The following is a 13,509-nucleotide window of genomic DNA, read 5'->3' as shown; positions in this document are numbered from 1 at the left end:
TGATTTGAATGTATTTCAACATGTATAATTCTTAACTCATATTGTATTAGATCAGGAATGGCCAAAATCAGCCAAAAAACTGTGTGGAGCTCACAACCAAAAATAATCCAGCCTTCAGCACGCCTCTCACTCTTCCCCTTCCAACAGGTCAGCTGATGGGCAGAAAAGGATTACTAGTTTTCCCCTGACATTAACAGCATGAAGAGGCATACAAATTAGTCCTTGAGATATAACCATTTGTTTTGTGACCATTCAAAATTACAATAGCACTGAAAAAAGTGACTCACAACTAGTCCTCATACTGACAACCAACCCAGTATCCCTCACAGTTGTGTGATCAACATTTGGGTGCTTGGCAACTAATATGTATTTTACAATAGTTGTAGTATGCTGGGTCATATGATCGCCATTTGCAACCTTTCCAGCTGGCTTCAGATAATGAAGTCCATAGGGGAAGCAGATTGACTTAAGGAGCACATGATTCAGTTAAAACTACTGTGATTCACTTAGCAACCATTGCAAGATTGCAAAATTAAGCATGATTCATTTAAAATTGCCTAAGCAACAGAAAAGTTTGGTCTCAATTGCAAGTCGAGCATTACCTGTAACTGAGTCAAATTAAGTAATCAGGCAACTCACAAAGGATAAGACTGCTGGAAATCAGTGAAGTAAGATAGGGATCAAATGATTACATGTGTCATGCGTTTCAGACAGGGATAAATTTGTATGTGAATAGATGGAATGAATGGTACCCAACATGACTGTCTAATTCAGGCCTTCAAATAGGTGGCTGGCGGCCATGATGCCCATCCCAATTCTGCAAAGGCAAAAAATATCCCAATGCCTCCCAATATGGCCCACAATGCAATCAGGTTTGACACCCCTGTCTAATTCATTTGCCCTACCTTTGTATTAACACATAATCCTTGCTGCTACAGGATCACAAATATACTGACATTTGGAAATCAGCATGCTTTAGACAAGCCTACAAGATTTGGCTGCAAAAACTAGATCCCCATTCAATGTGGTACACAGATGTGTACAAATGTCTACAATGTGGTACAGTAAAGCCATAGATCTACTGCCATCCAGTTTCTGCAGCCCAGATCTAATAAGCCTAGTTTAAGTCTCAATATAGATACGCCCACAACACCTATGCCCAGGACTGTCTATTAAAATACAAGTCGTTTGGTCGGCCAGACTATTTTGCACCAGTTATTAGGTTGGCTGATTATGACATAGCAAAAATTGAGCCATACAGATGCATGTTTTTTTAATCTATGCAGTTTGGATGACAGTAATTACACTCTGCGGGGAACTGTTTGGAAACGGCAACTGATACTAAGGATAAAACTACATATTCAGGTCATATTACACATATTTCATATCATTAGTTTTAGTTGCTTATTGTTTCTGGGACTGAAATGCTAAGAGTGCTGAGAAAGGATTACTTGAAGAAACGTCTAACCAGAAGTTTATTTCAAGCATTAAAAATAGCGTTTTATGCCCTTTTCATTGTCCCTCTGGGAATACTGCATGTAGGCTAAAAACTAGGATCTCTCTACCTTGCTGGTAGCACTGCTGCTACTACCAGCAGTATCTTGATACTGCTGAGCTACAACTCACAACAGCTTTTAACAGCATGAACAATAGTCAAGGCAAACTAGGAATTGTAGTTCAGCAGTTTTTGGACAATGCACCAGCTGCTATTCCTGCCTTAGGCTTTTTTCACCAGTGGTTTCATATTTATCAAGTCTTCCTCCAGCAAGACATGAATGCCTTTATTAAGCAACAACCTAATGAGGACACATTTTTCCAGTGTGTACATTAAAAAAAAAAAACCAAGTTCACCATTAAGAAAAGTAAGCTATTGTTGCTTGTGCTGTGTTTTAATGAAATTTATTAATTACATGTCAGCTTTTTGTAAGCCTATCAGGTGAAGATAATGCATCCTGATGGTTTAAAATGGTTAGAAAATACAGTTAGTCCCCGACTTATGACCACAATCGAGTCCAGAATTTCTGTTGCTAAGCGAAACATTTGTTATATGAATTTTGCTCCATTTTACAACTTTTCTTGCTACAGATATTAAGTGAATCACTGCAATTGTTAAGTTAGGAACACTGTTGTTAAGTGAATTTGGCTTCCCCATTGACTTTGTTTGTCAGGTTCCCAAAAGGTGATCATGTGACACTGGGACACTGCAAGTGTCATAAATATAAGTCAATTGCTAAGTGTTTTGATCATATGACCATGGAGATGCTATGATGGTCATAAGTGAGAAAAATATTCATAAGTTACTTTTTTCAGTTCTGTTGTAACTTTGAATTAAACAAACTTTGAACTAAACAAACTGTTGTAAGTCAAGGACTACTTTCAGAATGGATTCCTGAAATTAATTTAAAAATGCTACTTATAGGAGTGTGATCTTACTTACATAACTTATGAGCATTTTATCAGTTATTCCGAAATAAAGACGATGAACATGTACAATGATTTACACCAATCCAAGCAGTTATAAAATAAAAGTTCTGCAAGCAGAGGTATCCAAGTGTGCAAAGCAGGAAAGAAAGAGCAAAACTTCCTGCCACCAATTTATGTATGGATAAAGTAAATAGGATCAAAGCTTCTTATTAATCAAGCTAGTAAGAATCATGTAAGGTCAAACATTCTTATCCAGAACTGTATTCACAGATCTGTGCTCTTTAGTTGAAATTTCTGAACTGGAGTAATTCTGCTGAACCTTAAATTTTAAACTTACTATCATCCAAGTACATCGGAATGCCAACTTGAAGAATTATAAGATTCCCAGCAATAAGTCAACCTTTTTTCTTCATTCTGACTGCATCCCTAAGTAGGATACTTAGTGGAAAATAAAGTGTCATCCATATTAGCTTATTTTAAAAATATCTCCCAGAGAAGTGTTTGTTTTCTAAATAAACTTTAAAAGAACATCTTTAAAAGAACACATTTGAATAAACCTTCAGTAGATGTTCTGATTCCATAGAGAGCTGTATGTCTGGTGTGGATGGCATTTTATATTTATCTTTCTTACAATGAGTTCTCATCCGCAATAACGTAAGCTCTGGTTTTATCATTTGAAAGCAAATCTGAAATGTTATCAAGATTTACAGGGACCATTTGTCAGATATTTATCCCATTCTTAAACCATTTTACAGTGATTTTCAATGCATTACTGTAATATCACAATAAAGTGATAACAGTAGCTTTCTTTAAAAACTAATCTCCCTGCCCTCACTTGCTCCTCTTTCTCTCTCACAAACACACATGCACACACCAGGAATAGTGGACTGGACTCAAGCTAAAATAGAAGGCCAGAATACGAAGCCCAGAAAAATAACTACAATAAATCATGTCCTTCAATCACACAACAAAGTTGACAGACTCTATCAAACAGCATAGATGACCATGGAATGTTGCAAGTACAACAGACAGGTAAAGAAAAAAAAAGCACTGGTAAAATATAGAAGATGATGCATTGAACCTAGTACACCATGAAGGCTTACTGAATACCAGAGATTAAATTGTCCTTGAAGAAAGACCAAATGAAGAAGAGAAAGGAGACATGGCAAGGCACAGTATTACATGGCCAGTAAGTACTTAAAAAAAAAAACCTAGTAAGCAAAACAGATTAACAATAAGACCTGACAATGGCTAACAGCAGTGAAGTTTTTTCACAGAGGGGCTAATTCTGGCTTAAGCCTTAAAAGACCAAATGCATATAAAACTAGAATTGAGAAGACAGCAACAGACAGCAAATGTAAAGAAGCTGAAGAAGGGATAAGCCACCTAGTTGAATGCTGCAAGAAAATTGCAAAATGACTACAAAAATGGTATGGCAAAGTAGAACAAGGATACATTGGAACATTTTCAAGAAATAGGATTTGTTTGCAAGCAAGAACTGTTAGGACCACAAAACAGACAAAATTATAGAGAATGAAGAAGCTGGGGTACTCTGGGACTTTAGAATTCAAATAGACAAGCAGCTGCCGCTCAAAGCTTGCAGGCTTAACCATGTTGATAAAGAAGACAAAACAAGTTTGGATGGTGGATTTTGCTATACCTGGAGACAGCAAAATACTATAGAGGAGAAAGAATTGGAGATAAAGACCTGGGAATAAAAAGACTGTGGCAAAAGAAAGCAAAGATGGTACCAACAAGTAATAAGCTGCCTTAGGTGCAATTCCAAAACATTTTGAACATTAGCAGCAATTGACAAAATCCCCCTCTATCCATTGGCATTGGGCAGTTCTACCTGTATAAGCTTCCATCTTGTGACAATCCCAATATTATTAAACATCTGCCTATCCCAGATCCTAGGGAAGATCTTGATGAAAGGCTAATGATAATGATGATGATGATGATGAATAATAATAATAATAATATAATAATAATAATAATAGTATACTTTAAGAAGATACTTGGTCGATACCGAGGACGCTGGCAGCAACCCGTATCAACCATTAGCACCCGTAATAATAATAATAGTATACTTTAAGAAGATACTTGGTCGATACCGAGGACGCTGGCAGCAACCCGTATCAACCATTAGCACCCGTCAATGGCATTTGTGATTTTTGAATGTTCAGTTGGCTGAGCTTCATGTTTAATGAATAAAGTATAATAATAATAATGATAATAATAATAATAACAATAATAGGTTGAAACATGTAACAGTGATACCCATTGTCATCGGGGCACTTGGTACCATGTCCAAGAATTTTACAAAACACAAAGAAATTGCAGCTTCCTGCAATAACACCATCGGAACTGCAAAAAACTGTTACTAGGATCAGAATACATTTTAAGAAGATATAGTTAGTTGATACCTAGGACTCTGGCAGCAACCCGTATCGATCATTAGCACCCGTCAATGGTATTTGTGATGCATTTTTGAATGTTCAGTTGACTGAGTTTCATGTTTAATGAATAAAAGAAATAATAAGTTTCATGTTTAACGAATAAATTATAATAATTGCAAAATCTAGTCTAAACAACTGGCTGCTGGTGCGAATAATAATAATAATAATCATAATCATCATAATCATCATCATCTGCCGCCTTCCAGACCAGCAAAGAAATGGAAGCCAACGAGGAGAATAGGCTGCCCTCCCTTTGAGGATCGTCCGGACTTTTGCGGTCCAGATCCAGTAAAAAAAAAAATTTCCCTTCCTAAAAACCCAGGAAATTCAGGCTTCGGCCTTCCTCTGGAGCTCAGCCGGAAGCCCTTTGTAGTAACCGCCAACCCGGCGACAGGAAAGGGCCCACGGGGTTGGGTGGGTGTTGCCGTTCCTTTCCTCCCAAGCAGCGTTAATATCCCCCCCTCCCCGCGAATACCTGGTCCCTGGCTCCTCGGTTTCCATCTCCGAGTTCTGGTGTATCACCGCCACTACCACCCGCCGTCCACTCTGCCGGCCAATGAGCCTCTTTCGGGGGAAGGCCGGGGAAGACGCGCCGAAGCCAGCCGAAACCCCCCTCCCCGCACAGCCCCTCTCGCGCCCCTCTCCCACTCCGCGCTTATATACCTTCCGCCGCCGCCGCCACGCGCCCCCTCCTTCAGCTCTCAGCACGCCGGGAGTAGCCAGCCGATAGAGATACGAAAGTAGAAGAGAGGTCCACAAAAGCAGAGTTCCGATTTCCTCAGGGGAAAAAAGTAAAAATAAAATCACTTCGTGGTAGGAAAGCGGCACTCATCTATAATCCAAGAGCGAAATATTGGTGGCATCTGAAGCCAAGTCAAAGGATGGATGAGACTCAAGACTCAAAAGTTGAATTCCTCGCTTGGAAGTTTTGAAAGAGCCTGCCTCAAGAGGGTACCTGAAAATGGATTGGCTTTCCAAGTCCCATAATTCCCTTCTAAATTTGGTCATTCCTTGAGGATTGTTTGAAATCAAAATCTTGCAATTTAGGTAGAGGAAAGCCTGGTTCAAATGTGTACAATATAGATAGTCCTTGACTTACAACAGTTCATTTAGTGACCGTTCTAAGTTACAATACTGAAAAAGAAAAAGACTTATGACTGTGTTTCACAGTTTTTACAGCATTCCCCATGATCATGTGATCAATATCCAGATGCTTGGCAACTGGTTTATACTTATGACCGTTGCAGCATCCCAGGTTCACGTGATCACTTTTTGCGACCTTCTGGAAGCAAAGTCAATGGGGAAGCCAGATTCACACCAACTGGGTTACTAACTTATCGACTGCAGCGATTCACTTAAAAACTGTGCCAAGAAAGGTTGCAAAATGGGACAAAACTCACTTAAAATTCTCACTTAATAACATAAATTTTGGCCTCAATTGTGGTTGTAAATTGAGGACTGCCTGAACAGTTCCAGTTAGAAATAAGGCATTTCTCGATAAGTGGGGCAGATCATGGTTTTGAACAGTGTCAAGTTCCCACACACAGCAAATACACCCTGACACTTTTGGGAACAATGGAAATCAGTCGATACTGGACTGGTAATGCAAAGGTGATTTTCAAATGCAGAGGAAAGAAGCAATATGTTATAGGGAAAAAGAGACCCAGATTAAATTGACCCTACAGTTTAATTGGACAGTCGCTAATAATCATAAATACTATTGTAACATTCTATTTTTTCCATTGATTTCTATAGGCAGGCTCCCTTCTACTCTAATCTATGTTTTCCTCTTACTGCAGTGGAGAATCATGAATGGATAACAATAACCTGAAAACTAGCAGAAGCCTGTGGGTAAAGGAAACCATCTAAACTAAGCAATATTTTATTTTTAAAATTTTGGCCCTTTAAGATGGGTAGACTACAACACTCAGCATTGCCCAGCAAAACATACCGGAGAAGTGCTGGCTGAGGAATTCTGGGAGTTGAAGTCCACTCATTTTAAAGTGCTCAAGTTTGGAAAAGAAAAAAAAAACACGACTGAACGGAGTGGCAGCCAGGCGGGACTGTCAACCACAGCGGAGCAAACTTAGGGATGATACATCAGAGGGTTCCAAGTATTCTTTTTCACCAAATCTAGAAAAATAACAGGCGGCTTTAAAAAATAAGCCACGCTTCATAATTCGCCCTACCAACCGGCTCGCTTTCGGCTCTCTTCTCTTCCTTGCTCTCTTTCGCCTCCCCAGAGGTGACGTCTCGTCCTCTGACACGTGGCTTTGCACATTGTAATGTTGCCTTCCGCCGTTTGGATGCCTGGACGGATCCGCAGACCCTTCTCTCTCTGTCGTTCTTGCGGGGATCCGGAGTTCGTTCTTGCGGGGATCTGGAGCGCTAATGCTTGTCGGGTCTCTGGCGTCCTTTGTAAGGAGAACCTGTTCGGAAACTTTGGTAGGATCTGAGTTTATCGTATGGGCGGGAGATGGGAAATAATCCACAACTGGGTGTGTGTTAATCAGTGTGTTAGTAAGTTTTGATTCCTGATGACTGCAGCAGTTTTCTTGGCAAAGTTTTCCGAAGTGATTCGCCAATGCGTCCTTCCTGGACCTAAGAGAGAGAGAGAAAGAGACTGGTTCAAGGTCACTCAGCTGTCTGTACACCTGAGGCAATACTTAGTAATATTTTCATACTTTGCTTTAGTAATCGATCGCTTGGGATCTTTCTTAACATAGCTCTAGTGAAATTATGTGTCCAAATACAGCTGACAGGTCAGTGGAACAGAGGAAGGATGTGAGGGAACAGCCACAGCATGCTAGGTTGCCTGTGCTTTACTAAACCTATTATTTACACTGCCAACAAAAGTGTGTATAGTCAAGGCTACGGTTTTCCCAGATGCAATGGATGGCTGTGAAAGTTGGACCATAAGGAAGGCTGAGCGCCAAAGAATTGAGGCCTTTGAACTATGGTGCTGGAGGAGAAGACTCCACCAAGTCCCTTGGACTGCAAGACGAACTTACTGGTCAGTCTTAAAGGAGATCATCAACCCTAACTGTTCTTTAGAAGGCCAGATCCTGAAGATGAAACTCAAATACTTTGGCCACCTAATGAGAAGAAAAGACTCACCGGAGAAGAGCCTAATTCTGGGAAAGACTGAGAGCAAAAGAAGAAGAGGAAAAAAAAGAGAATGAGATGGAGTCACCGAAGCAATAGGCGTGAGCTTAAATGGACTCAGGAGGATGGTAGAAGGCAGGAAGGCCTGGAGAAACATTGTCCGTGGGGTTGTGATGGATCGGACACAACTTCGCCGCTGACAACAACAACTAAAACTATTTCTTTGGGCCTTTACTAAACCTATCTCTATTTTGGGATAGAGGTTTACTGTCTGTTTCACTACAGATCCCAGATATCCCAGCTCATTAGCTGATTGATTATGTATCAAGTCTTGGCAACAACATAGTTAGATTTTCTCTGTGATGATCTCCCTGTAACCTGGTCCGTCAGTGATCCAAGAGTAATAGAGTACTGATAGTAACTGACTGTGACCTGCAAATATCCCTTAGAGAATGCAAATCATACCCCTACCGAGTAATTAAAACAGTAGAAAACGTAAGCATGGAAACCCTTCTTGGCCTTCCTAAAAATGGATGCCTTCGTGTATAGCTAGACCTCGGCCTGTGCTAATTTGTTCAGTAACTGTTCAAAGTTATGGTTGAAAGTACGGTCATAAAACTGATCATAAAGTGGCGACATTGTAGGAACCCTCTGATCACATGATTATGATCCAGGTATTTCCACAGCCTGCCATGGTACCCCATGCCCCTTACCTTGGATTCCTACCATTTCCAGTTTAACAACCCAGGCATATTGGGGTTATAACAGTGTTGTGACCCAGCAGGATCTGGTTGAGCTGCTGGTGGATTCGGATAGCGAGGAACCATATGAGTCTGCCCTGGACGATGTGGAGCACCCTGGGCAGGGTTCAGACTCAGAGCAGGGACCAGAGAGGCTGGTTGGCCACTAGGAGGCACCTGAGGCATGGAGCAGTGGGGAGGATAAAGGCAGTTTGTCCCTGATGCTAGATTGAGAAGGGCTGAGAAACGGAAGCAGCAACTCACAGAAGATGATTAAGCACAGGTGGTTGTGGATTGGCCCCTCCCAAGAGAGATTATAGGTGAGGCGTTGGGAGGGGACATTTGCAGGAAACAACCATTCGAATTAGGAGTTAAGAAAATCTATCTGTGTATTCTAGCTGTGTTTGTTCCTTTGGACTATCGTGTTGCTTCATTTAAATTATCTGTGTTCCTGCAGAGATACTCTATTGAACATGAGTTGCCTGGGCCCTCAGCCAAAGGATTCGTTATCTCAGTAAATTAAACAGTGGCAAACAGTCAAGTCTGTGTTCTGGTTTATTCACAGGCCGGTGGGTCAGAACACAACAGTAAGCAGGAGTCCTGGCATATTGTGATACTGCATTTCATGACTAAACTACTCACCTACAGCAATCCCTATCCCAATTGCTGGAAGATTTCCTGTATATTAAGACCCTCATATAATAATATAGCTGTCCAGAGTCACTTCAAAATGAGGTGGGCGGCAATAATAAGTCAAATAAAGGAGTGGTTCTCTTGAAGCCATAGGTCAGATTCTACAAGTTCTGTAAAAACAATGTATGTGGTCTTCCCTTCCTCTCAAGCCATAGGGAAGGGCCATGCCAATAGCTCCTCAATCAGCCAATAGAAAATTGCAGCCTCTGGACTCATCAACACCAAGTTCATGAATGAGGCACTGTAGATGTGTGTGTGTGTGTGTGTGTGTGTGTGTGTGTGTGTGTATCCTCCTCCCTCCCTCCCTCCCTCCCTACTTACTTTGTGCTGGAAGAGGGTAGAAACCCCTTATTTAAAATTAGAGCAGCTATGACACATTCTGTATGCCTTTGGTGGGCTGGGAATAAACATTATAGTTGCTTCATGAAGAAGATGTCTCTTAAAAATCGGGCATCTCTGTGCTATTGTGAGCTTGTGAGAAAGAGCCCTGATTTGTAAAACCGTCCCAAATACTATATGTTCTTGCCATGGTCCATTGTTGCTTTGACTTCAGTGGTCTGCTCTGTATCTATATATCCCAATTCTGTTTTGAGACTGCTGAAATATTATTTTCTCTCCAAATTTCTTATACATTCCATAACTCTGGCTAGTTAAAGATTGATTCCTGCTGGGGAAGACCATTTCTTAACTTCTACTATGTTTTTTTCTTCTTCTAAGGTCCAGAACCATGCCTGCTGGTATAAGTTGGCCTAAGTACTTGAAATCCTTACTGCAACCATGTTGTCCATGCTTGCCGGTGCGCAAACCGTCCACAAATTTTACAAACCTGACCTCGTAAGTGCCTCCCACCCCCCCTTGATTGCTGTCTTGTCTTCTGCTTCAGAAAGAGAGGCTTGTTAGAGATAACATACAATTGGAGATTTCTTTTATCCCTTAGGATACATCGCATGGCTCTTTGGTGATTGCCTTACCTTACCTGCAAGCCTTGTCTTTTGCAGAGAGGAGAGCTATGTAGGAGGTTACTTTTATGGCTTAGCTATAAATCCGTGATGGCGAACTTATGGCATGCATGCCACAGGTGGTACGCAGAGCCCCAGTTCAGCCACCACACGTGTGTGTGCCTCCTGTCAGCCAGCTGGTTTTTGGGTCTCTGCCGCACATGCACGGGGGGACACATGTGGGAGGCGCATGTACATGCACAGGGGGGAGGGGTCACATGGGCATGTGCAGGGGGGGAGGCCACAGCCCATTTTTGGTCCCAGGAGGCTGCAGAAAGGCCTAGTAAGCCAAAAATGGGGTGCGGGGAGGTACGGGGGACACACAAGGGCGGTGGTGTCGGGTGCGCATTGCATTATGGGTGCAGGCGGGTGCTTTCGGCACGTGAGAACAAAAAGGTTAGCCACCACTGCTATAGGTTCTTCTCCCTAGAACTTTATCCAGATGTGTGTTTTTAAAAAAGAAATCAAATTTTAAAAAATGAACACACTTTTTTCTTTACTCAGAACTTGGAAATGTGTCTTATCGTTTCATTTAAGTTATTTCTGTGTTAGTTGACAACATGTGCTGTATCTCTTTCTCTGGGAGGTCCAAGCAGTACAAATGGGAACTCCCACCCTTATCCATAGAACAATAATATGGAGCAATTAGTTGGGAATGCAAAACGGCCCTAAGCACTTGGCCTAATTGCCCTAAGACTTGGCAAACATGGCTGTAAAATCTAGAAACAGCCATTTTTAAACAATTAATGGTTTTATTATAAATAAAATGTTGATAGCTGGATTTTTTTCCAATTCAGATGTCGACGGTTATTAAAGATGCCTGTTGTGCTCCATTTTCTCATGTATGGATGCATCAAAAAGCTTTTTAAGTGGTCACAGCTGGGGTAATTTGTCACTTTCAGTTCAAGTTGCTTCTGGGAGCTAGTCATTGAACATAGAATGGAATAATAGAGTTTGAAGGGACCTTGGAGGTCATCTAACCCAGTGGTCTCCAATCTGGGCAACTTTAAGACCTGTGCACTTCAACTCCTGGAGTTCCTCAGCCAGCTTTGCTGGCTGAGGAACTCTGTGAGTTGAAGTCCACAAGTCTTAAAGTTGCCCAGATTGGAGACCACTGATCTATCCCCCTGTGAGCAGGAGATCCTATATCATTTCAGACAAATGGCTTTCCAGTCTCTTTTGAAAGCCTCCAGTGATGAGCGGCCACAACTTCTGAAGGCCAGCTATTCCTTTGGTTGGTTGCTCTCACTGTTAGAAAGTCTCCTTAGTTCTAGGTTGCTTCTCCCTTGGTTAGTTTCCAACCATTGTTGGTTTTTTTTTGTCTTGTTTTTGGTGCTTTGGGAAATGGTTTGATTCCCGTGTCTTTGTAGGAGCCCCTCAAATATGGAACAGTGCTATCATGTCTCCTCCCCTTAGTTCTTTTCACTAGCCTAGACATACCCAATTCCTGTAACTGCTCTTTGTATGTTTTAACCTCCAGCTCCTTAATCATTTTGATGCTCTTCTCTGAACTTTTTCCAGAGTCTCAATATCTTTTTTATATTGTGGTGACCAGAACTAGATGCAGTATTCCAAGTGTGGTCTTACTAAGGCTTTGTAAAGTGGTACTAGAACCTTCATCTGATCTTGATCCATCTCTCTTAATGCAGACTAGGATTGCATTGTTTTTTTTTGGTTGCTGCCACATAGTTGGCTCATATTAAGTGATTGTCCACTAGGACTTCAAGATCCCTCTTGCAGTTACTGGCATAATGTTCCCAAGTCTCTATACAGTTGGGTGTTTTTAACCTAAGTGTAAAGTCTTACTTTTATCTATGGCGAATTTCATTTTGATAGGGCCCAATGTTCAAGTGTGTCAAGATCTTTTTGGTTCTTGAGCTTGTCTTCTGGCATGTTGGCGACTCCTGCCAGCTTTGTGTCATCTGCAAATTTGATAGGTTCCCTTTCAATTCCCTCTAGATTGTTTATGAATGTATTGAAGAGTACGGGCCTAAAACGGAACTGTAGGGCACCCACTGCTTCCTTCTCTCCATGTGGATGTAGTTCCGTTGAGGACTAGATGTTGAGTTTGTCAGCCAGATAGAAACCCACTGACTGTGGTACTGTCATAGTCTGAAATGAATAGCCACTGTAAGTTTAGTAGAGTGCTAAATATAATCTGGAATTCTAAAATGTGTGGATTGACATGGACATGTGATGGATTTGTTTTTGGATATTATTTATTCATAGACACCAGAAATTCCTCCGGAAGCTGGGAAGCTCAGAACAGACTGCCAAGTCTAAAAAATGTGAATGAGCCAGTTCAACCTTTACAACCACGATCATGAAAGCATCAATGTTGCATCCTCCATAAAGTGTTCCTAGTAGGATTTATCATCTGAACGTGTACAATTGAAAATCATGTATATTTAAAAGGACTTATTTTGTATCTGTAGTGTTTTCTTGAGTCCAAGACTGCCTCCCCTACTGCCTGCTCCCCCCCCCCAAGGGTGACCCCTGCTCAGCTAGTTATTTCCCCTAAAAATTCTTTGCAGGATATATGTTTTGGAGGATGCTGGGATCTCTCTATATATAATAAGTTCAATTACCATTTAAAAAGCAAATGTTTGGAACGTTTTGCTATAAGCCAATTAAACAAGGTATCCATTTGAAGATTTAGCTCACTGCTGTACTGCATTGGTTTTCTGCAAAACATCCGTGTCAAAAACATAGAAATTTTATTTCAGTGATATTTGTTCTTGACTATTTGAATTTTCACAATCAACTTCTAATATTAAATGCAATGTTTAAATATAGTTTCTGTAAGTGTCAATTCATTTCTAGACATAATTCACTGTATTCCTTTTGGCTGGAAACTTATGGGAACTGTAGTCAGCAGACTTGGTGGACACTAAGCTGGGGAAAGTGGTCTATTTATTTTGAAGATTTGATTCAGAATAGCAGCATTAAGTGCAAAGGCCTCCGACTTTTCCAAATACTATACTGTTCGTATAATAATACAAAACTATACAGCTCTTCAAAATTGTCCGGTGTATTAATTGGAAGCATTTTATTGTAAACATATTTTCAATTTTTTGTGTATTTTGCATT

At 40.9% G+C, this 13,509-nt stretch overlaps 1 protein-coding gene across 1 annotated transcript; it reads left to right on the top strand.

Moving 5' to 3' along the window:
* The first annotated feature begins 10,148 nt into the window (after positions 1 to 10,148).
* Positions 10,149 to 13,214, top strand: C7H12orf73 (chromosome 7 C12orf73 homolog). The gene is given in 4 exon segments (XM_032220534.1): positions 10,149 to 10,182; positions 10,185 to 10,255; positions 12,649 to 12,685; positions 12,688 to 13,214. Coding segments are annotated over 4 exon segments (201 nt in total). The 3' UTR covers positions 12,747 to 13,214.
* The last annotated feature ends 295 nt before the right edge of the window (positions 13,215 to 13,509 follow it).

The sequence above is a fragment of the Thamnophis elegans genome, chromosome 7 (genome assembly GCF_009769535.1).
Source record: "Thamnophis elegans isolate rThaEle1 chromosome 7, rThaEle1.pri, whole genome shotgun sequence".
NCBI classification, from domain to species: domain Eukaryota; kingdom Metazoa; phylum Chordata; class Lepidosauria; order Squamata; family Colubridae; genus Thamnophis; species Thamnophis elegans.
This window is presented reverse-complemented; position numbering and strand designations above follow the sequence as displayed.